The sequence below is a fragment of the Alosa alosa genome, chromosome 6 (assembly GCF_017589495.1).
Source record: "Alosa alosa isolate M-15738 ecotype Scorff River chromosome 6, AALO_Geno_1.1, whole genome shotgun sequence".
Classification (NCBI taxonomy): Eukaryota; Metazoa; Chordata; class Actinopteri; order Clupeiformes; family Clupeidae; genus Alosa; species Alosa alosa.
In genome coordinates, this window is record NC_063194.1 from 14,603,670 (window position 1) to 14,628,669 (window position 25,000).

General features: G+C 47.6%; 1 protein-coding gene across 1 annotated transcript in view; it reads right to left on the reverse strand.

The window, feature by feature from the left end:
- syt3 (synaptotagmin III) overlaps positions 1 to 24,959 on the reverse strand; it is a 30,899-nt gene extending 5,940 nt beyond the window's left edge. The window contains exons 1-10 of the mRNA XM_048246505.1: positions 24,413 to 24,959; positions 18,382 to 18,744; positions 17,509 to 17,989; positions 11,040 to 11,474; positions 9,396 to 9,504; positions 8,968 to 9,150; positions 5,206 to 5,332; positions 4,416 to 4,634; positions 2,077 to 2,197; positions 1,199 to 1,370 (exon numbers count right to left, since the gene is read on the reverse strand). Coding sequence (XP_048102462.1) covers positions 1,199 to 1,370; positions 2,077 to 2,197; positions 4,416 to 4,634; positions 5,206 to 5,332; positions 8,968 to 9,150; positions 9,396 to 9,504; positions 11,040 to 11,474; positions 17,509 to 17,659 — 1,517 coding nt within the window. The 5' untranslated portion in view covers positions 17,660 to 17,989; positions 18,382 to 18,744; positions 24,413 to 24,959. The remainder of the gene's footprint in view (positions 1 to 1,198; positions 1,371 to 2,076; positions 2,198 to 4,415; positions 4,635 to 5,205; positions 5,333 to 8,967; positions 9,151 to 9,395; positions 9,505 to 11,039; positions 11,475 to 17,508; positions 17,990 to 18,381; positions 18,745 to 24,412) is intronic.
- Positions 24,960 to 25,000: the final 41 nt, after the last annotated feature.

The window sequence follows — 25,000 nt, forward strand, 5'->3', positions numbered from 1 at the left end:
TTGGCATTTCCATAATCTATGTTTATTCATGAGGCCCCTGTCTTTATGTAAAACAAGCGTAGACGTCCACCACCGAAGGAAGAGTCGAGGAGGGGAGTTGGGTGGGGGGTGAGGCTGACTGACTCACAGGGGCCACTCGGGGAAATGTTCAACAGACCGGCTACACCCGTCACCTCTCTCGCCGTGCTGAAGTAACAAGCCAGACACCACGCACTGTTAATAACGACTTTAGAACGACCTCCAGCACAGCTGCAGCCATAATGGCACTGTCGCCGCTCTATTAACGACCTGATCCGCACACACAATGATAATTAGTCATATTAGTATTAGTCATATCTGAGCGTGTCACACATTAAGTCCTAATGAAAGCAAAGGTGCTGGGGGGGGGGGGGAGGAAAAAAACAACAGTCAGGAATCTCCCCACCGAGCCATCGCTTCTCGCACGTCCTCTGCAAAAAGGCGCCCTTTGTCTTTCTCGCTCTCGGCAAACAAAAAGGTGAGCAGCCCACTAACCAGTGCCCTCGCGAAGGAGGAATGAGTCGGTGTGCCATTAAGGAAAGAACTAATGGTCTGCTCCCCCGCTGATAACGTCTGAGGAGATATAGTTCATGCCCCTGGTCCCCTGAATCAATAGCAATGCATGAGGAGAAAATAGCCTTATTACTCTCCCATCACAGGAATGGTAATACCCTATAGTTCCTGCTCACTGCTTTCGCACCCTGTCTCTTTCTTTCTCTCTCCCTCTCTATTTCTTTCTCTCTGTCTCACTCCATCTTCCTCACCCTCTTTCACACATGCATAAAGTATACATACAATGTTGGGAAAAGGGTATTTAGATCTTACAGTCAGCTGCATCAAAATTCATGGATAAGTTGTTATACATTATTGCGACTGCCCAAAACTGTGCAAACTCCATTATAGTCTCTGAGGCTGTGCCAGGTGTGTGCTATTAGATGGGTTGTAAGCTGATTCAGCTAAGCTGAAGTGTGTGGTTTGAGATGATAGGATATCTTTACATCTTTACACATGGACATGTGCAGTATTCACACTTGTTAACAGTGAATGAACACACACACACACACACACACACACACACACACACACACACACACACACACACACACACACACACACACAGACACAGACACAGGTACAAGCACACAAACAAACATGCACACACACACACAGCAGGACTCACCAGTCATAATCCATAACTGCGATGATCACACTAACATTCTCTATGTTTTCATTTGGAATGTCAAAGACCAGTGCTTCATTGTAGGTCGGATTCAGTGTGTTCTTTTTAATGGAGGTCTTCCTCTTTTTCAGCCTGCGCCCATCACAAATCAGCGAGGCCTTCACATATGGGTCTGGTGGAAGGAGGAGAGGCAGGGAAAGAGAAAGGGAAAGCGAGACCATATAATATCAAGTGTAACATCACAATAAACCCCACATTAAATAAGACTCATAATGAGGATTATAATTTAAATTACAATATTAACAGACACATTCTTAGTCCGTTTCAAATGTCACTTAATCAGCACCGTCAGCGTGATAATGCCACATAATTACGCCCAGAGAGAGGATTCGTATTAGGCTCCGGTCCGCCCCCGTTAATCAAATTAACCAACACAAATCAGGCCTGGTGCTATCTATCACGCTCTCATGATATAGCGTCGAGCATGTGAGGTGTTCTAGATATTTAATGTCTTAATATCTTTTCATTGAATACTGTGTTTGTTTTAGCCCCTCACTCCACAGTTTTATTAATCCAAATGCTTTCAACTGAAAAGTGAAAGTGAAAAAAATGCCGTCTCTAGCATTTCCACACTCTTAATTGATTGCTCGTTTAAACCGGCAGCCTAATCATACTTCTCGCAGAGCCTTTTTTTCGGATATTATTAGCCATGGAGGAGTGGAGAGGCAGCTCATTCTAGGCTGCGTTGTTGCTGGTTGCTAGTGGCGGCACTAATGAACGATGTGGTCCAGTGGATCACCGGTGCTGAGCTGGTGACACAGGGGGGGATGTGTGTGTGCGTGTGTGTGTGTGTGTGTCTGTGGGTCACAGCAGCTAACCCGAGAAGCCAGTGAGGTCCATGGCTTTGAGGTTGGTGGCTTTGATGATGGTGGCAGTGAGCCTGCCGGCAGTCGGCAGGTAGCACAGTGAGAAGTTCAGCTCGCCCAGGTCCGCTTTCTCCTGTCGAGGAGAACAGGCAGAGAGATTCAGGGGTCAGGCAGAGGACTACAGTGGTCAAACATCCATGTGGTCTAATGAAAGCCTCAGAATTCAATTCCTTTTTTTCTTCATTAAGTTGTCTACAGGCATAGGTGCTGTCGTGTTAAAAAAGCAATGCAAACACATGCTCAAGTGGAAGATATGAGATAATAGAAAATATGTAAATATGTACTTTGTGCTGTGTCACTGTGTGTGTGTGTGTGTGTGTGTGTGTACACAACAAGCTAAACCACCAATCCTGTCAGGATGAACCTTAATTCAAAGCCTCACTTCCTTTTCTGCTCAGACCATTTCAGATTCAACAAATTTCAGTTTTCATGGAGTAATTGCTGTCTATATATGGGAATTTTTCCACTAATACAGAGCCTTACTGTTTTAAGAGTGCAGATTTCGAAGTCGAAGGCAGTAGTGGCAAAGTGCTGCACATGAGCAGGCAACCACAGCTGGGCCTGAGGGCACCCAGGGGCCCCAGCAGCACGTAGGCTCCATTTGGGTGCTGCTGCCCAGAAGCTCTCCCCCCAGAAGCTGCTCTCCCCCAAGTGGAAGCGCAGCAGCATAGATTTGCCTCAGTACACACAGGTCCTCATCCTCCTCACATCTCAGAGGCACACACACACACACACACACAAACTCTCTCTCTCTCTTTCTTTCTCTCTCTCTCTCTCTCTCTCTCTCTCTCTCTCTCTCACACACACACACACACACACACACACACACACACCCTGATCCCAGTCCCTGAATGCTTGCATAGTCTCCCTGCCATAGCATAGCCATCTCAATGCCCCATAAATAGTGACGGACTGTTTGTTCACAGTCAATTGTAGTCATGCACACAGCCTACACAACTGAGACAAAATAACTCATAGAGAAGCACATAACAGCTGTTAACACTTTCATATTTACTGCTCAGAATCAATGCAGCCATAGCAGTCCAGTGTAGACTGAACATCCTCACATCATCTCTACTGTATACGCCATGCACCACAAGGCACCACAATCAGGGCAGACCACATTGGTGTGCCACAGTTCATGGCTGGGTGCACACGGGTCCTCATCCTCGTATCTCAGCACACACACACACACACACACACACACACACACACGTGTCCCTCCGACCTCTACTAGCCTCTGAGGCTTCTGACATGCTCCAGCCCTGGCATAGCCCCCTGTCACACCAGAGTGCAGCAGCAGCTGCTGTCACAATGCCATGACTTGGGCTTCAAACATCGACAGCCATTTCAATTTACTCTCCACACACCCCGACCACCCCACCCTCCATCCCCCTCACTCAACGTTTCTTGAACGCGCCCTCATTTTGTGTGTGTCTGTGTGTGTGTGTATGTGTTTGTGGGTCCGTGTGTGTGTGTGTGTGTGTGTGTGTGTGTGTGTGTGTGTGTGTGTGTGTGTGTGTGTGTGTGTGTGTGTGTGTGTGTGTGTGTGTGTGTGTGCATGTGTGTGTGTGTGTGTGTGTGTGTGTGTGTGTGTGTGTGTGTGTGTGTGTATAAGTGTGAAGTCACCACACCGGATGAATACCCTCTTTGATTAGACATGAACAAGGCCGGCTGGCTGTTTTTGAGAGAGGGAAGAACCTTGAAGCCAGTGTTTTTTATCAGCCAGTGCTGCCGCTTCAAAGGCTACGCGAGGCGAGCCACTCTCGCCATTTGATAGTCGAGTGGGCTCTCCTCTCCCAGCCCACACCCGTGGAGTCGATCCCCATCCAGGATTTGTTTTAATTCTTACAATGGCGCGCGGGCCGGCACAATCTGGCAAGAGGATGGCTCACCTTCCTCTGCATTCTCCACTGAAGCCTTTCATGTACAATATATATGGCTGATGTAGCCTTCACAGGCGAGTTCCACCTCTATTTGTCTATGGATGTAGATAAATGGCTGAGATAATACACCAAGCGGGTATTTCTCTAGAGCCCTATTCACACTGTAAGTACAGCAAGAGTGTGTGTGTGTGTGTGTGTGTGTGTGTGTGTGTGTGTTTGTGTGTGTGTCCTTGGGTTTTGACTACGCCTATGAGAGAAATGTGAATGACCACCATGCATCCCTATAATAACACTTGTGCATAGGTGTCTCTAAGTGTGTGTGTGTGTGTGTGTGTGAGTGTGTGTGTTTGCGTTTGTTTATGTATTTGTTTGTGTTTTTGTTTGTGTGTGTGCCAGTCCTCTCACCGCCGTCCCCTCCACAATATCCCTCCAGATGGGCTTGTCCCCGCTGCCCTCACTAAAGTCCAGCAGGTTGTCCACGACGACCTGGCCGATGAGGTCATGGCGGGAGAAGCGGTCAAAGTCATAGACGGAGAAGTGCAGCTTCCTGGCGTGCAGCTCAGCCAGCGGCACCCCGAACTGGAATGTCTCGTTAAAGATCGGATTCAGGGTCTTTCTGTGGACCTGCGCCAGGGAGGGGCAGAGACAAGAGGGAATGGAGAGAGAGAGAGAGAGAGAGAGAGAGAAAGAGGGGGATTTAACTCTCTTTTATTGAGCCAGTATTTAATCTGTAATGCACCCTTAAAACACATAATGCCTGAGAAGATCCCATACAAACAAGCTATAAGAGCTGCATGCCTTACATCCTCAGATGAAAAACAACACAGTATGACTGGCCATGTGCCAGTTCCCCCTCATACTCTCAACCACCCGCCCAACCCCACAGAAAGACTATAAAAGAATGAAAGGAACCGATAAATAGGGCCAAAGAGAGACAGTGAACACGAGCAGCAAGGAGACATAAACTCTGGGTCAGACGAGATTGCATGTTTGGAAAGACTCCGTTGGTGCAAAAGCGGTAATTAACGTATTGAGGGACCCCTGTGGTGGGAGAGACTTCTAATGAAGTGGTGTGAGTCACTGGGCCCTGAGGTGAGAGTTCAGGGTGATCGGTGTCGCACATGGGGGGTTGGGTTGGAAATGGGGGGGTGGGTGTGGTAGCAGGGAGAAAAAATGGCTAGGGCGAGGTGAGCACCTTGGTCTGGAATTTCTTCTTCCTGTCTGGCAGCAGGTAAATCTTCACGTAGGGGTCGGAGAAGCCATTGGCGTCCTTTGCCGGCAGGTCCAGAGCTTTCAGGATTTTCACCACCAGCTGCTCCGTGCTGTAAGAGAGCCAGAGAGATTATGGCAACTTAAAACCCGTTTTGCACTCATTACAAAGCCTCCTTAGCTCACTGAGGGTCACTCGAAAACCACTTGGGATTTGCTGAAGGTCAGCAGAGCTAGTGAGAAGAAAAGCAGGACTCTTTATATCCCTCCTTAAGCAATTGTCCACAGGGGTGTGTGTGTCGCCTAGACACCTGACCATGACTCAGTTTAACAGCTGGATGGAGGATACCAGTGTAGGAGGGGTAATTGGTCTCATTTTGACCGCAGCAATAAGGGCGCCATTAGCTATCATGCCTCTGCACCCTTTTGAGACTTCATAAGGTATGGTGGACTACTAGTAATGTCTCACGCACACGCACACGCACACGCGCACACGCACGCACACACACACACACACAAACACACAAACACACACACACACACACACACACATAAAAACCATTCACTTGCATTGAACAGGCTGCATAAAAAATGAATGATTTAATTGACTGTCCCTGTACTCATGCATACCCTAAGTGATTGAGCCAAAGGAGAAAAGCACACAGTATCATAATCTGCTTAATATGCATTCCTCTGAATCAGTGCCTCCATGACAGTGTAATATATGGGGGACAATTACATCTCAGCATATCTCCACTACACAGTAATCTGGAATCATATCTGAATGTCAGACTACATGAAATCAGTGGAAACATTGTGGTCAACCAAGCACCATTATTCTCAAATATAATTTGGAAACATACTACAACCACTTGGGGTACGCTCAATTAAAGAGCAAGTCACGGCATGGCATCATATGACGAGAGTGAGTATCTGATAACAGATACATACAGTGAGAGAGCTACATCAAGTACAAGGAGTTCACCCTTCAAAAGTTACAGAAACTTTTTTTAAGAGAACCAGTTTTAATCACGGCACCGAGATCTTTTTTGAAGCATGCAGAACAAGTCATGCTTAACCCTTAATTAAGGGTGGGAAGGGAACTCTGGGGTCCTTAATCGGGCCTCGTTAGAATGTGTCTCTCAGCCCTAACAAGCATGTCACCACTTCATTAGCCCTCTCTGGAACTAAGAAGGAGTTTCTAGGGAGGTTGGCCAGGGCTGGGAAAATCCAATCGGAATCCAGCCAGATGGGCTGATTGCAAGTCGTGACCAATCAAATCCAGAGTCAGGATTCTTTTGATTACGCAGCTCAATCTATCCAATCAAGTCGGAGGCGGACACATTAATTACCGCCAATTAACAGGCCAGATAAATACGCAGTAACATCCAAATTGGGATTAGCATAACAAACTAAGTGAAAGAAATCAGGTCTAATTATGCTACAATATAATGATACAAGCACACACGTTCAATCAGATCAGCTTAATGCACGTCATCTAACCACGTCGCCCTGTCCAGTCGCAGTCACATGACATTTCGCACAGCGAGATGTGTCGGGTCATTGGGTCTAAAGTTAAGAACCAGTGGTCCTGTACATGAGTACTGATAAACATTTCTGTTTTTTTCCACTCTCTTGTTATTTATGTGCCATTTCTGAACAACTGTGGTGCCATATTGTAGGCCTGTAATGGGCCTGGGACTGAGCGGCATTCCCCACACAGTGATAAATATGCCAGCCGCTTTTTTTGTGTGGGCCAGTCTGCTCCATAATTGAAAATCGCAGGATGGCTCTGGCCACATTCGAGGAAGCTTTAAAAAGGGCCCCTCCTCCCCTCTTCTCTCCTCTCCACCTCGACCCACACACATGCACACACGCACGCGCCGCCCACACACACACACACATCAACATCAATTCTAGCTCTGCACCCCCCCCATCCCCCACACTCTTTCACCTCCATGATGGTTTGTCTCATTGCGCGGTCCAAATTCATTAATCACTGGCAATTGTCACTCCGGCGCATCTCTTGAGCTCGCTCTGTGTGTCTGTGTCACGGCAAATAAACCAGGAGGACGAAGCAAACACAACAAAATGCAGAGCAGCAGAAGCCTCTTACACACACACACACACACACACACACACTCACACACTCCCAACGGTTGCCGCCGGAGATTGCACCTATTACACCTCTGCCATCAGCTACCATTAAACACACACACACACACACACACACACATACACACACACACATGCATGCACATAACAGACAGGCACGAGAAAAAGCTATCTACTATTCCACACAGACAATCCTTTACATGCGCTCGTGATTCCCTGGGCACCAATGTGTCAGGCACAAAACTGCACTGTCAATACAACGTGCTCTCCCCCCACGAAGGTCCCATCAAACGCTGACACTGTTGTCCTGCCTGCCTCTTCTCCAAAACACCCCCCTCCCACACACACACACACACACATCCACACACACATCCACACGTGTGCTTTCACTGAAGTGCATTAACACCATTGCCTTGTAAAATGCATGTCACCTGCCTGTGTCTGTGCGTGCCCAAGAACAAATGGTGTCAATTAAATCAGGCAGCACACAATGAAAAAGAGACAGGTGCTTTTCACAGACTCTTTATCACACAACAAACATGCAACCGGGGCCTCGCATGCGTGCACACACACACAAACAGACATGCAAAAACACTTCACATGAGAGACAGGGAGAGAGAGAGAGAAAGAGAGAGACAGGTAGAGAGAGAGAGAAAGAGAGAGAGACAGGTAGAGAGAGAGAGAAAGAGAGAGAGAGACAGGTAGAGAGAGACAGGGAGAGAGAGAGAGAGAGAGAGAGAGAGAGAGAAAGAGAGAGAGAGAGAGAGAGAGAGAGACTGGAGCCCTGCACACTACACGGCACGCAGACGCCTAGTCAGCGCCACAAAATGGCAGACTGCATACCACACTGCCACACCACGAGTGCACATAAATATCCAGCTGACGTGATGGAGAGGCCCGGGGTCGGCACCGTCATCCATTCCAAGTCCCTCCCTCTCACCGGCTGAGAATGGAAAAAGGGTTATCAATCGCTTGCCTATCCACACATCTGTCCTCCTCCACCACCTCTCGCTCCCCTGCTCCATTATATCTCTCTCTCTCTCTCTCTCTCTTTTCTATCCCCTCAACCAGCCTTTAATTCTTGGTGTAACACTGTGCAGTGTTATTATGTGTTGACAGGGGCAGCTGTTTAAAAGTAGCTCGCCATATATAATTCATGCCCATGCCTGCCTCTCACTCCCCTCATTTTTCAAACATCAGCACTTTCCGCCATTGTAATGTGCCTCTACGTGACGGCAAAATAAAGGACCCCCACCAGACGAGCTTCGGGTGCCCGCCGGGTGCCTGACTATAAGTCATTCTGCTGCTGTAACTCCCCCTCACCGACCTCCAACCCGCTCCATCTCACACCCCGCTTTCATTCTCTCTCTCTCTCTCTCTCTGTATCTGTCTCTCCCTCCCTCTTTTTCTCTCCCTCTTCTTCTTCTCCTTCTCCTCTCTGTTTTTTGTGCCTTTTCTTTTATGAGCTACACTGGCATTGTCTATTTATGCAGCACTGAGATGAAGAGAGGTATGGATCTCCCTTCGTGTAAGTGACGGGGCGGACAGACACCAGTGATCTGCTGCTGTCTCACCACTGGAAAGGGCCTTCGGGGAGTGTGCACTGAAGTGCACAGGACAGAGTGTGACTTACTTGAAGGCGTAGCGGAGGAGGAAGCTAATTTTGCCGCAGTTGTCCCCCTGCTTGCCGTCGCCCTGGTCGCCCTGGCGCATCCTGTAGAGTTCCGGTTTGATCTGGCCAATGCTGGTCACCTGCTCGCTCTTCTCCTCGCCATGGAAATCGGGGCTGGAGAGCTGGTGAGTCATGGGCTTGGGCCTGGAGAGATGAGAAGAGAGATGATGATAATGTGGCGCGGCACACTCACACACACACACACGTACACGCAGATATCTCTGTGTCCACACACACACTAACACACACACACACACAAACACATACGGTACACACAGGTCAGTCTACACACACATCATACATACACACACAAACTAAACTTGCTTTCTCTTTTGATCTTTTTCTCTGTCTCTGACAACCCCTTACACACATTCTCAGCGGGCACGGACCTGGTGGTGACCTGCTGCTGAGAGTGGGCATTGGGCAGGTCCTTCTGAGGCTGGGCGCCTTCAGACACAGGGGGCAGCTCTGGAGACGTGGTGCTCAACTTCAGAGTCGCTGAGAGAAGCAAGAGAGGGGAGTGAGAGAATGAAAGAGAGAGAGGGAGAGAGAGAGAGTGAGGATGGGGTGAGGAAAAAGAGAGCAAGAAATGAGGAGAGCGTAGGAGGACGTTAAAAGTGATGATGGCAGGAAGAGCCAGATGAAATTAAGGCCAGTAGAAAACAATAGGACAAATACAAAAAGGGACAGGAAAGGTGGCAAAGAATTGAACAGACACTAGCAGAAAGTAAGAGAGAGAGAGAGAGAGAGAGAAAGAACGAACAAGAAAGAACAAGAGGCGAGGTAGAAAAACTGGAACATTGTAGCAGCTGTACTCTATGCATGTAATAACATAAGGACTGATCTCATAATTTCCTTTCTAGTATGGGATATGCTGACACATTCCACTGACTGTGGCTGCAATATGAGCAGCCTATAGTGTCCATATGCGCAGGCCATAGCAGCAATCATATACATTGGAGCAATCACAGTGTTGGGATGTGTTTAATTATTCAGTGATAAAGTGTGTAGCGTAATGTGATGTGCAAATAGTAGGTCACAGTTTATGTCATACAATGATGCTGTACACTATTTATGTTGTTTAGTAGAGGCGAAATACTACAGCTGCTGCAACAGCGCAATGTAGTGCACGATTGATGATGCGTCTTACAGGTTGGTTGCTTTTATAATGGTGCATTGTATTCCACTGCACAGCTCTATTGTGTGCATTGCAAATGAATAAACCGCAAGCTAGAGCACAGATGTGCGAAAGTAAAGTACCGTGCCAGTACCGTGAAGCACTATGGTTAATAATAATAATGTGAAGTAAAGTTAGTTGGCTATTGAGTGGGCACACTACCTGGCATATTAAATGGTACTGCAGTTCAAAATGGCATCAGATATGGCACCAAGACATCGCACACACGTATAATACAGGAACTGAACATGATCATTTCATCTATTTTATAGCTAATTCACAGATTCATTCATATTCAACTCGGCAATCTCCTTACAAAGTCCTTACTAGTAGAGGATAAGTTTCTATATGATTTAGAGGTGCCCAGTATTGGAACAGCATCAAAACTATAAAAGATGTTTAAAAGGAAATTGAACTGCTGCTTTGTAACCTGCTTTGTATGTATTGTTGTCCATTTCTTGAATTTCCCCTTGGGGATCAATAAAGTATCTATCTATCTATCTACCATGTATTGTTTTTTGACTATTTAATTATTTATTTATTTATTTATTTATTTTTGTGAGTAAATGCTTTACTATCACACACAGGATGCCATGCCATGCTATTTTAACTATGTTAATGTTGACCTTTGTATAATATCATGATTTTTTTTCATCATCATTATTGGTGGAAACTCCAAGTAAGACTGTTGGGCTTTCTGACTCTCCCTGCACTCTATTGCTTACTTTCATTTTTTCACTTTCACTTTTTTTGATCATAGTGTATTTTAAATTTGTGCAAAATAATAAAACCTAAAACCTACAGTCTCTTTAACTGAGGGGCACCACTAGTGAACTGGCTGAGCGTGGCGACTCACCGGCGTTGTTGGGATAGGAGTCCATATCCAGGTAGGAGCTCTCCTGGGTCTCCTGAGGCCCACCAATCACTCCCCCCACCACCAACCCTCCACCCGGGCCACCTACGCCACCTCCAACGCCGCCGCTGGTCTCCACCCCCATCAGGTCGGAGAAGTGCGGGTGGTGCTGGGCCGGCTGCGACAGGGACGGGTAGAGCGAGGAGGACGAGTGTGTGTCCTTGCGCTGCAGGAGCGGCGGCAGCAGTGAGGAGCCGCCGCCACCACAGCCCAGGCCGCCGGCCCCGGTGCCGCCTGGCAGCAGGCCCGCCGTCAGGCTCAACCCGCCGTTGTCGCGCCACGGCAACCAGCAGAGCTTCCAGGAGACGAAGAGCGAGACGGAGAGCAGGACGATGCCGCAGAAGGTCACGATGACCGAGAGGAGGCTCACCGAGATGTCTGAAAGAGAGAGATAAAGCCAGGAAGAGGTAAAAGAGAGAGAGAGAGAGAGAGAGAGAGCGAACGAGAGAGAGTTTTAATGTAAAGCTCTGCTTTGGCAACACTGTGTATGAGCTGTCATGCCAATAAAGCTACTTTGAATTTTAATTTCAGCAAGAGAGGGAAAAAGAGGAGGTATGAGAGATAGATGAAGAGGGAGACACAGATAGGCAAAAAGAGAGAAAGAGACAGTAAGAGAGAGAGAAAGAGAGAGAGAGCAGAAAGAAAGGGGAGATGGTGTGACAGTGATAAGAAAAACGAGGGGGGAGGGGTCAGGCAAGATTGCATGTTTGGAAAGACCCGTTGGCACAAAAGCGGTATTTAACGTATTGAGGGTCCCCTGTGGCGGGCGAGAGTTCTAATGAAGTGGTGTGAGTCACTGGGCCCTGAGGTGAGAGTTCAGGATGATGGGGAGTGAGGAAATCTAGGCCTCCCTCTCTCCCCTCTGCCTGTCTGTCTAGCTGACTGATGTAGCTCTGAAAAAAACAACCCACTGAGCTCAGCTCCTGTGGCACATCTCATACATTACAACTTTACTTCCTTTCAGCACAAACAAACCATGAAAGCAGAATGTCATGACGGATTCAAAATAGCCCAACGCTTTGCCAGCGTTAGAGAGCTCTGCATGCACAAAAAGGAAGGGAGAAAAAATCAAAACGAGGAGCTAAAAACAATTCTTCCTCCTCGCAAAGCTTTAAACGTGTAAAAGTAAACCGTCATTCTCATTAAGTTTGCATGGAGCCACCCAGGCCTCCGCCCTCCTCCGCACACACACTAGCGAATTGCACCAAGCCATCAGCCCACATGGACTGAGCTGACATCCTCTCTGCAGCGGTTACCGGTCCTGGCCCGAGCCGAGCTGTTCCTTCAGGGCCTATCATGTCTCAGCCCCCTGTCACATTTGGCCCTAGTTATACACTCGGTGCCGCTATCGAAACAAATTACGTTTACCAACAACAAACAAATCAAAACGATGCGGATCCCTAAACAGGCTCTGCATTAGAAAAGACGGACGGACGAGAGGAAGAGTGGAAGCGAGCTGAAGCTAAGGCGATACGACAAGACAGAGACGTGGCAACAAACCTGCGGAGTGAATGAGAGTGTGAGACGCAGAGAGAGACATCTTAATGATGGTTGGTGAAAAGAGAATTTACAGAAGAAAGGAGCAAAAGGGAAAGGGGGAAGGGATATAAAGGGGAAAAAACACCCCCTAGAGAGAGAGGGAATTTATGCTGTCTCTCACAAACAGCTTTGTACCGTGCCACTGTCTGAAAGCAGGGTTTAAAATGATCATCGAATTGGTTTATTCCTCAAAGGGGGGGGAGTTCGGCAGTGGGTGTGGAGGGAGGGAGAGGAAAAACCTGACAATAACGCCAAACAATGCCTCACAAAAAAGTCCTCTAAAAAGCGTTTAAGCCCCTTCCTTTTTCTGCCTTCCATCACGCTGAGGACTTAATGACGCTTTCTGAGGGGGAAAGCGCGAATGAATCATCGATGAATAACGGGGCTAAATATTCCGTTCCGGTGTCGAGCCGAGCCGAGAGCTGAGCCTAGTGCCGAGGTACCAGGCGGAGGACTGCCAATCACGCCGGCACAACAGGCCTATCTGTCAAGCTGTCTGTCTCTCTGTCATCTATCTCAGATCATGTAATTATATAGACAGTGCTTGACAACGCATGGCTTCTGAAGATGGCGTGGAGCTGAGCCTGGTGCCTGGTGCGTACATGAGCCACAAAGGATTCAAGACCAAATGGAGGAAATTTACATTTGTTTGTGAAATACTATGTGGAATTTGATACATCTGCTCCATGTTTTCCAAGTGCACTCCTTGGCAGTTGGTAACGACTACAGCTGAGGAGAAAGGCCCTGCAAATCCCATTTTATTGACAGGAATCCACACCAAGTGAAAACATATGATAAGAAAGAAGCTGAAAAACTCATTGAGGCAGTCACCAGAAAAAAAAAACCTTTTGAAAATCACACCTGACCTCCAAATCGTTTTAAGTGGCAACCAGCCGCCAATGTTTACAACAGTGCCACAATTTTGTTGTCAGCTAGAAAGGTCACGAAATGTTGCAGTTCAGAATGTCTAAACTTACTCGTCACGATCCATGGCTATAAAATGACAGCCATTCACGACAGCGACACTACAGAGACTAAAGCCAACCTTCAGGGGAATGAGTCCTTTTGTCCTGACTCACATTTTCTCTAAAACGGCAAGAGACACAAAGGGTCTGACAGCACCCCTTTTACTCACGAATGAGAGATTATGTAGCCCAACAAATAAACAATATCAACAAATCACGCTTAACAAATCTGAAAGGAAAACGAGCATCTTAGAACAACAGAGCTTCAGTTCAGACAAAACCCATATGCAATAGTATGTGTGTGTGTGTTGGGGGATGATTTTGTGATTTTTTCATGAAACCTCATGTTTGTGTTTCCCCTGCTTTCACATTTACACCTCTGTCTGTCTGTCAGTTTGTTCTCTGTTTTTCTTGGCTATATTTCTCTGTACCCAAATCTCTGTCTGTCTGCGTCGTCCCTCTGTGTGTCTCGTCTGTTCTCTGCCAGATTCTCCCTCTTCGTTGTTCTGATGTTGCTCTGTTTCTCCCCTTGTCTTCTCTCTCTCTCTCTCTCTCTCTCTCTCTCTCTCTCTCTCTCTCTCTCCCTCTCTCTCTCTCCCCCCATCCCAGTCTCTCATGCCTCCTTTCATCCCTCCAGTCTCCTGTCTTTCCTCTCCCTCACTTCTTCCCCTCACCCCCTCTCTCTCTCTCTCTCTCTCTCTCTATCTCTCTTCTTCTCCTGCTCTGTTTTTCTTCCACCCCGCCCCTTCTCTTTTGGTGAATTATTCATTAGTGTGTGTATGTCATTAATCAGCACTTGTTCAAAAGATATGATCAGAGAGCACACAAGGAAGGGAGGGGCATGGGGGGGTGGGGGTGTGAGGTGGTGGTGGGGGGGCATTGATCTGTCACTGTGAAGAACAAGACGCAGATGGAAAGAAAGAGAGAGTGACAGAGAGAAAGAGAAGAGGAATGAAAGATGGGAAGAGGAAGTCGGAAACCAGCAAGGGGTAGGAGGAAAGCCAGCAGGGGAGTGGGGGGTGAGGGGGAGTGGGAGCGGCTAGGTAGCAATGGGGGAGAATAAGGTAGTGGCTAGTGTGTGTTTGTGTGTGTGTGTGTGTGTGTGTGTGTGTGTATGTTTGAGAAAGCGAGGGGAGAGAGAAAGGAAAGGGGAGGGGGTGAAAAACAGGTGACACTGTGAGGTGGGGAAGGGGTGACAGCCAGCCGGAGGGAGAAGGTCTGTGTGTGTGGGTGTGTGTGAAAGAGGGGTGGGGGTTGTGGTGGTGGTAAGGCAGGTGTGTAGAGGTAACAGATTAGCCTGCATGTTGAAAGCGACACACTGGCTGACTGGTCAAGATAAACGTATTCACTCTCCCACGGCTCGCCAAGGAGCGGCGGCTACGTCCCACCCAAGAGGGGTTAATATAGTCTCTCCACACAGCTCCGCAGCCAGACAGAGGAGAGGGCCAAAGAGGAGGAGAAGGAAGAGGCATAGAGAGGCAGATGAAGTGTGTGTGTGTGTGTGTGTGTGTGTGTGTGTGTGTGTGTGTGTGTGTGTGTGTGTGTATGTGTGAAATGGAAATGGAAGAACAAGAGGTGGAGCCTTAATAAATGCAGAGACATTGATGGAGCGAGGGAACTAAATGTAGAAGTGGTTTTGAGACGCGAGAGGTTAATGCACTGATCAATGGCAGAAAAAACAAAGATGGGGAGAAGGGGGGGTTGTGTGTTTGGATGGCTGTAATTGCTCTGCCAATGAACACCTGATCCAACTCCCCCCTGTCCTAGCGTTACCCACCCCAAGACAAATCAACCCAACCCACCACTGCCGGCGCTCCCCTACCAGGAGACCCAAGAGGATGTTATGCCAATCAGAGTCTGCCAATCATCGGCTTACTCGATAGAAATCCCAAGACCCGTTCGGTGGGGTGCCGACAGAATGATGCTGATCCGGGTTGGGGAAACAGTGGGAGACATCTAAAGTGCGTGGTTCGGCTCTCCGAAGGGAATCTTGTGATTTGAGCAGATCCTTCCTTGATCCCTCCTCGTTCCGCATAGAAAGCTTACCCCGAAAAAGAATTCCCTCTACCTCTTGTAGGATCTGCCTCAACTACCCCCTTCCCCCGCTCCAAAACACACACTACCACCACCAATCCCTGGCAGGGATAAAATGCACAAACTGAAATCTGTGTCGTTTTTTTCACTTCCCTCTCTCTCTCTCTCCATCCCCCCTTCCTCTTCTTCTACATTACAGCATCCAAGGCCAAACTCACCTCTGCGCAGCAGCGCTCCATATGGTCCACGCTGAGTCGTCGCAGCTCTAAGTAGCTCCGAGGCGGAGAAAGCGTTCCTCGTTGGTTCACACCGCCTTAAATCTCAAAGCGTCCCTCTCTGACACACGCTGGCTCCCGAGCATATGGCTCGCCACTACTCCGCCTAACTACACAATGTTCATCACTCTTTTTTCATGCCCTCGCTTCACCCCCCCCCACACACACACACACACACTCCCCATTTGTTTTTGTTGTTGTTGTTGGATGATTTCACTTACCCTGGTGTTCAGCAAGGCGATAAAAATAGGGCATTTAAAAACCTTGACTACCTTCAATAAGCAATAACTCTACGAAGCTGATTAACTGTATCATTGCTTTGTAAATCACATGTGTGAATTATTATGCCTATAATCATCTGTATCAGATGTTTTTCTGTATTTTTGTGAGTTGTGATTGAGTTGAGTTAATCAATTCAACAAATGATGTTGAATAATTCATAATTAAAAAAAAACTAAATTATGTTACTATGTGTATGATGCCACAAAAAACATGAAATGAGTATGGAAATCAAAAGGGAGACTGTGATTCTGTAAAAGTGTTACAAAATGGCTCCTAGACAAGGGGATTAGTTTTGCATAGGAGTGCATGTATGTCTATACGGGTGTAATGCAAAAATGTCTCTTGCCTTGTTTTTGTAAGTGACACATTAATTCTGTTTTTCAACAGCTTCGAGATGACATTGTACCAAAGCCTACTGGCCCCTCCCCAAGAGAGAGAGATGGAGAGAGAGATGGAGAGAGAGGACGAACGAGGGGAGCAAATGAAAGGAGGCTCAGGCGTGACACACGTTGGCTGATGTGGCACACGCGCTGGCATCCAATTCTGCCGCTGTCAATTCTCGGCTCGCGGCAAATAATTCCCCAATGTTTCCAATCCGCTGGCAACTTAATGGACGTTTCCCCCACTTCTGTCACCAAAAATCTGAGGGGGGAGGGGGAAGGGGGGCCCATTACACATTTTGTCATGTCGAAGATGCTTTTCTGGAGTGGCTTACAGTCGGTGAATACAAAAATGTGACTTCTTGACATGTAATCCCCCACCAAGTGCTGCGATACTAGCGGCGCGCTCTGCAAACACAAGACAGCATTGTGCCTCTGGACAGATGCTGCTCCGCGCAGGACCCATGGATCTAAATTTGGAGCTCTCCCTCTCTCTTTGTCCCTGGCATATTCTGTTGTCTTTTTAAATGAATGCCCTGACTCGTTTGCCCTCTGTTATGACACATCAGAGCTGCGAACATGTGAATTCTGAAGAAGACATTTCTTTTTTTTCTGCATAAGCCATATATTAAATGTCTATGCATAAGAGAATGGTAAATGAAGGCTACTTCACCACCCCAGCCCATGCTCCCTCTTCCCCTCCCCCACGCCATGTGTTCCTGTACAACAAGATGCTAACAACGTCAAGGTCAGGGGTTCGATACGTGGGGACTACACATCACGGTAAAAGGCTCACCTCGCCTTACCTGTGAATCCCTTGTGATAAAAGCGCCTGGCTTAGTGGATGAATACAAATGCAGTGTATGTGTGCATATGCACGTGCGTGTGTATGTGTGAGCATCTGTGCATGTGTGCCAACGTGCTTGTGAGCGCTTACCCGAGTCCTGGTGCCGGTTGCCGCCCCTCATGATGTAGTAGAACTCCTGGCAGGGTTCGCTCTGGCTGTGCCCCTCGGGGGACTTGAAGCACAGCTCCTCCACCAACACCAGCACCTTCCTGCACATGTCTTCATCCCAGTCCCCCGACATCCTCCAATCCGCATCTCACTCCCCAGCCCACCCGCAAACAGAGACGGCCAATCCGATTCCTCAGCTCGGCGCAGCGCAGGCCCCCTACTACCCCCCAACACCAATTAGACGGTGCCTGAGTGGGAAGGGTCTGGCCACTTTCTTTTTGGTGGGACCAATCAGTGAAGGGGAGCTGTGAGGCAAAGCCGATCAGGATTGGAGTATGGAGGGTTCTGTCAGGCACAGATGTCTGGGCCTAGGTTAAACAGAAGCCATCTGTGACTGATGCGCCCATTAATTGGTAGGCCACACTCACCCCTTACAATATAGTCATTGGTTTCTGGGGAAAGGCTGAAAGAGATCAGAGAGAGAAGAAAAAAAGATATGACATCATTAGAGTAGCAGCAACCATGACTCTGTGACATTTGATAAAGAGGGCATGACCTCTAAGACCCTGGGCCCTTGTAAGCAGAGCAGCCATCAAATTCCATTGCATTAATGTACGTGTGCCTTTCAATTAACAATAAACATGTCAAGATGCTAAGTTCATTTTCAAGTGCACAGAGACTTCTTTACTTCTGCTACTTGTCCATAAATAGGAGAAAAGGCAGAACAAAAGAGAAAAAGCTGAAAAAAAGCAAAAAGCAAAACCAAGTATAGCTCAATACGGTTAGCCCAATTGTCTTAGACTCTAAGCCCCCCATTGTTTCAAAACCTAAAACCTCATAACTGATAATACTTACTTTTTAAATAAGTATGGCTACAGGTCAGCTGAAGAGTCCTTCTCATGATGGATGATAGTGCCAGATCCCTCCAGAATGTCTGGCATATCCGTCTGCCAGTCCAAGGTGGCACTATATTTACTTTGGCCTCCCACAATCTCACAGTCTCCAAACACTAATAGAGGAGATGGTCTGGGGGTGGCCTATTATGAAGTCTTCTTCACAGAACAGCATCAGCAAAGAGAGTGGAATTCTGGGTCACGTAGTTCCAGTGGGACCTCCGGGAGACGCAGTGGTTTTCCAGTCGTGCGAGTCAAGCTTTAATGTTGACGGAGGGCCGTTGTTCCATTTGAGGAGAATCTCGAGGTGACTCCAGCTAGTTGCCTGAAAGACATTAGAAAGGAGATGGTAAGAAAGTGTAGAGAAGGAAAAGGAGAAGCCTGCCCTGGTTCGGCACACACGTCCTTCTGTGATTTGTAGCGTGCGGGAAGCCATGAAGGGTGGTGGCGTTCTTCGTTGTAGCTGCCGGTGAAAGGTGGAGTATGTAATTTGTCTATGTGTCACAGTGCGGATCTGACTGCATCTGCGAGAACTCTTTAGCATTCTCTCTCTGTTCTGTGCTCATTCTGTCTTCAGAAAAACAGGTCAATGCTCCACCTTCCTCTCCTACCTTTTCTTTCTTCCTCTCTCTCTCTCTCCATTTTCTCCTACTACCTACCCCTCTCTCTATCTCTCTCTCACAGTCCCTGCTGGCTTGCTCTTGTGTGGTTACATCTATTCATTAAACAAATCCAATACACGACTCTGGCGTTAGCGTTTCTGAGAGTATCTGTGCTACTTTTATTCGTGGTAACATCTCTCTCTCTCTCTCTCTCTCTCTCCAATGAAGTGTTTTGATACTGTCTGGCTGCCCAATAAGAGCCCTCGTTATTGAGGGGCCTGTCCATATGTCACATGGATGAACTGTCTCGCTCCGTGCGGCTCTCTAAAACGCCATTCGTCTCTCTTTGTGTGGAGGAGGGCGGCTTTCCAATCGAGTGCTCCTCCTCTGTCCGTCTTTTTCCCTTACTAAAGCAGTTATCCACACAGCCATCAGCTGGTCAATCAGTCAATCAACGCGTTAAGTACAGCAATACGTCATCCGGGACAAGGCTCGGGTCAAGATGTTCACATGCTCATTCGAGCGTCTCTCCCTCCTTCTCTCTCTATATATCTCTCTCTCTCTCTCTCTGTCTCTCACTCTCTCTCTGTCCCCACCCCTCCTTTCTTAATCAGCATGTTAGCGCAGTCTATCGTCCTGAATCACCATCTAAAAAAGAAAGACAGACACTGAGAGGTCTATTTATCTGTCCGTCTTAGATGCTGGGTCCATTGTAAAAATGAGTCTGAGATTAGCACTTTAAAAAAAGGCCCCCTCCAGCCAGCGTTCCTCGCCCCTGGTCGGTAAATCTGTCTAGAGTTTGATCTTAAAACCCGTCATATCTCAATCTGAAAAATGGCTGTCTGGCACCAAACTAGCACAAAAGGGCTGTCCAGAGGAGAGAGAGAGTGAGAGAGAGAGAAAGAGAGAGAGAGATGGAAAAAATGAGACGGGATGGAGAAACACAGTGGGTGCTAAGCAAAAAGGGATGGGTAGAGAAACGATGTGGAGAGACAGAAGTACAAAAAAACGAGTGAAGGACATGGGAAGAGGTAAAGCACTGCAAAAGCCATCAGAATGGAGAGGAGGGGGGAGAGGGGAGGGGAGCAGACATGAAAACAACCTGGCCACCACAGGCAGGAAGAGAGAGAGAGAGAGAGAGAAGGATGGAGAAAAAAGAGACTGGAGTCCATTGTGGAAATACAAAAAACATTTCTATCAGTTCGATATCTCTCTTAGTTCTTCCAAACATGAATCAGATTTAACATGAGTCTACCACACATTCTGGTGGCAAGTGAAGCTTGATTCTCGTTGCTTCTGTAAAGCACACAGGTGACATTGACACAGACACTGGGACACACGCGTTGCCACTGTGGAACACAAAACCTCGCTCAGACGATCCATTGACTGCTGTCATGCTGCCAATCAATACCAGCAGGAAAAGCCCTACACCACAACACAGACCTGGCAACCAGTAAGGTCACTGCCCAATCACACCGGGTGGACACAGAGAAGCCACTGGGTCTGCGGGCCAATCACACAGGCGATGGCGCATCGCCGCTAGGGTCATGCTCCAATCACAAAGCAGCGTCGCGCGGGCCAGCATGGCCATGTTCCAATCACACATTAGACACAGCCAGGACACTGAGGTCACTGTCCAATCGCACAACAGCAAACTCTGTTATGGTAATGATGCTGTCACACATAAATTATACAGTGATTTGACTCCATTTCGTGACCAGCTCAAATTAGCAAGGTCAGATATCATCATACTCACACATCTACAGATTCCGAGATATACTCCCGTCATCACTCGAGCCAGCAGTCACACACAGCCTCCTTCCAATTAGCAGCCAGGATAGTGCAGGAAGGATCACGGAGCCATCACAGTTACATTCTAATCACACAGCAGTGATAGGGAAGCCATTATGGACATTACACAATCATACAACAGCTGGACATTATGGCAAGCTACTGTCATTGACCTGGAGGTAAACTCACTCAGGTATGAAACAAATGGAGTAATTAGCAAGTCCCCTCAGGTGCTGTCCCTGGACTGAATGTACGCATACACACACACATTATACAGTTACTGTATATAATCATCACCACAACTATCATCAGTCTGTGTTACTGCATTGTGTAATATTGCTGAGGGTATGCAGCGTTGATGGAAATGAACGTGCTGGACGTTTTCTTTCTCTTAGGTTTGTGTTTGGAATGGAGGGACGTCAATTAATGCTGAGGATTTGTCATTGTTTCTTCCATGTTTTCCTTATATGGCAGAATGTCAACCCTTTGAACACATTTTACCACTCTTCATGTCATATCATATGATATATGCCATATTTCACTGCACTTTACATTTATTATAGATCTAATATATAACTTAACGGATCCAAGGACATCCCTCTGTGTGTGTTACCAGCATGTTTGCTACACACATTTTTCCCTCTATGTAATAAATGACTAATCTCTTTCTTCAGGAGCAGGAGAACACTGCTGTTGACAAACAGAACTAATCCATTGAGCATGCCTAATATGATATTTTAACAATATCTCTTTTTTATCAGTTTTTTACGCTTTCCAACCATCCAGCTGTCTTCTTTTGTGGGTGATCTCCTATCTGCAATGTCATCTTTAATGTTATCAGACATTGTTCACCCTAATGCCACCCCCTACACACACACACACCCCACTCAGTCTGTCAGAGGATTATCTGCTTCCCTGCTTCCCCAGCCATGCACTCCAGGTGTGTGCATTGTGCAGTAGTGTCAAGCATATTTCTGCTGATTGGCTGAGAACGCTACCAAATCTGTACTTATTTACAATAACAATCCTGTGCGGATTTCTCTTTCTCTCCTTCATCTTTTACTCTGTGATCCCTTCATCCTTGGTCTTTGGATCCACCTGGTCTCCTCCATTTTCTGCCCTTCTGACCTCTTCCCCCTAATCTCTCTTTCGTTTCCTATTGCAAATGTGCGCTCTGACCTCCCTGTTGTTTCCTTTGCTGCGTGTTGCTGCTCCGCTAGGCATCCTGGGCGCCAGCTGCAGTTGGGCATGTTAAACTCCCTCTGCTGCAAAGTCACGCAGACAGACAGAGCATGTCCTTTTTTGCTGTGAGTCAGGAGGGGTCGCGACCCCTGCGCTCCTACTATTCACTGATACGGACCTGCCGGCATCCACCGTACAGTGCCGTACTGACCCTGTGCAGACAGACAGACACACACACACACACACACACACACACACACTCTTACACACACCTGCCTGGCTGGGTGACGGTCGCCTCCTCTTCACCCAGTGTGATGTGGGCTCTGAGCTCAGCCACCACACATCTGCTTGTCACATCACACACAACACACACACACACACAGAGAGAGAGAGAGAGAGAGAGAGAGAGACATCTACCTGACTACTGTATCATCAGCGGCCCTGAGTACCTCTCCTGTTATGTAAGTCAGCCCCTGAGATGTGCTGGAAGCCTGAGAGTGAGAGGGATGGAGAGAGAAAGAGAGACAGAGAGAGAGAGAGAGACATCGACAGAGGAAAGAAAGAAACAAAGAGAGGCAGAAAAAGGGTGAAAAAAACAGAGACAGGAGACCGAAAAAGAAAAAGTGTGTGAGAGAGAGAAGAGGGAGAGCGAGAGAGAGCGAGAGAGAGAAACAGAAGTGTGGTGGAGCAGGGTAAAAAGGTCTAATGCTGAGGATCTGAGTATGAAAACTTTATGGTGGTGCTTATGGAGCGGGAATAATGATGTAGATACAGGCCCTGATAGGCCCAGGCTGTGGCCTCTCTCTGCCTCACAGCTACACCAGCAAGGGAAAAAAATACTGACGGGGGATCCTGGCTGCATGGTCTTGTTGACTGATGCCTCTATCCAAATCAGAGAGAACAGACACACACACACATATGCATATACACATATGCAAACGCCCACAGTGACACACACAAACTGACATGCATTGGCAGACACTCACGCTAACACTGCCACCCATACACTCACACGGTTACAAACACTCTCACATAAAATACACATACATACAAAAACAGACGACACACACACACACACACACACACACACACACACACACACACACACACACACACACACACACACACACACACACACACACACACACACACACACACACACACACACACACAAACGCATGCAAGAAGGGCAATGCTAGGAGGCTCTGCTCAGATGCGTGGCAGTGCTCGCACTCTCCCTCCAGCCCTGAGAGTATCTAAATTATCTATAACATCACGGGAGCCAGCCAGAGAGGGAGAGAGAGGGGGGGAGAAGGAGAGCGAGGCAAGCCAGGAACCCTCAGATACTTGCCGTTCTTCCTGTAGAGGCTGCTGCCGAATTAGGCCCTAATACAAACACACACACACACACACACACACACACACACACACACACACACACACATAAACAGGACCATAAAAGAGAAGCTGTGATCATCCACAGCCAAGCCAGCCAACGTCAACGTCATCCACACAGGCGGCAGAATTAGGCACTTTCATATTTCGCATACATTTCCAAGCCTGTCTATACACTGAGCCCAGCCCTGAATCCCTGTGGCTCTGGCTACACATGAATACATTAATATTAGCATAATTACAGTAGTGTGCCTGATAACGCCTGGGCAAAAGCCTGCCTTTGAAGATGGGGGGGGGGGTATGGAGGGAGTGGGTGGGTGGAGGAGAGACCTTCTTCCATGCATTTCAACCCTTGCACTTATGTTCCATGTATGTGTGAGTATTTATTGGTATGTGTCTGTGTCTGATGCGTGCGTGTGCCCACATTTAAGTGGTATAGCTGGTGAGGAGATTTTTTCTTCTTTGTGTTAATCACCTATACGCCGGGGTCACGTGAAAAGTTATGAATATCAATTTATAATGGCGATAGACCACAGCACAACCCAGATGCACCTACACATTCCTACACATTCACAAGCGTAATAAAGGTACATGCAACGTGTATGCAAACCAAGACCAGGTCACGACTCTGTCGTTCTACAGTTATTTAACACACTTTGTGAAAACCATAGATTACATGTCGGAAAACACACTCAAATTCCCACAGCCCATCAACGCTGACCGAAGAGAAACGACGGGACAAACAGAGGATGACAAAGGTATATATAGCCTATAGCACTGTCGTGCGCGCAAAGATCTCACGGTGATGGCTAACCCGTGTACATTGCAAACCATAAATGAACATGCAAGCTATCCAACTGTGATCACGATCTAGACCTTCCTTGCATAGCCCACACCTAGTCCCTGTGTCTCCGCTGTTTATCCCAAGCCCAATCGGTCTAGTAAATATTTTTTAGACGCGCCGCGTCTGAATGAATGATAACTCCTGTTCTGGAAAAATACGGATTGGTCCAAATACTGCACCTGGAATGAGGATGATGGCACGGAGGCGTAGACTGAGAGGGAGAAATGAACAATAAGGTATCTCTCCGCTCCCCTCTTCCTCTTTCCTCTTCTCTCTCGCTGTGTTTTTTCTTGTCTTCTCACCCTCGTTTTTTTCTCCTTATTCCACTCCTTCTCCCCTCCCTCTCTCTCGCGCGCGTTCTCTCTCTCGCCGCCTTGTGCGCGGAATACTAAACGAGCTCCGTCTCCGTTCAGGGGGTGTATAGCGCTACCAGTGCTAAAGACATACTGATGTATGTACCGGGCAGAGAGGGGGAGAGAGAGCACGGATGGAGAGTAAAGGAGGGGAGGGGTACACCGATCGGAGAGCAGAAGGGTGGACTGGACCGGCCACTGTGATCAGACTCACCGCCGGAGGGAGACGGCGTGTTCAAAGTGCGACGCGAGAGACCAGCCGATGGGTGTCAAGATGTGCACACCAGGAGAAATTGTGTTTCGTACAAAACAATACTTTAATCAATCTGCCGACCCTTCAAAACATTAATTAAAATGGATCCGTTGTTCTCAGATCGGCTGATGATAGGATGTGTTATCTGGAACGCTGAGTTT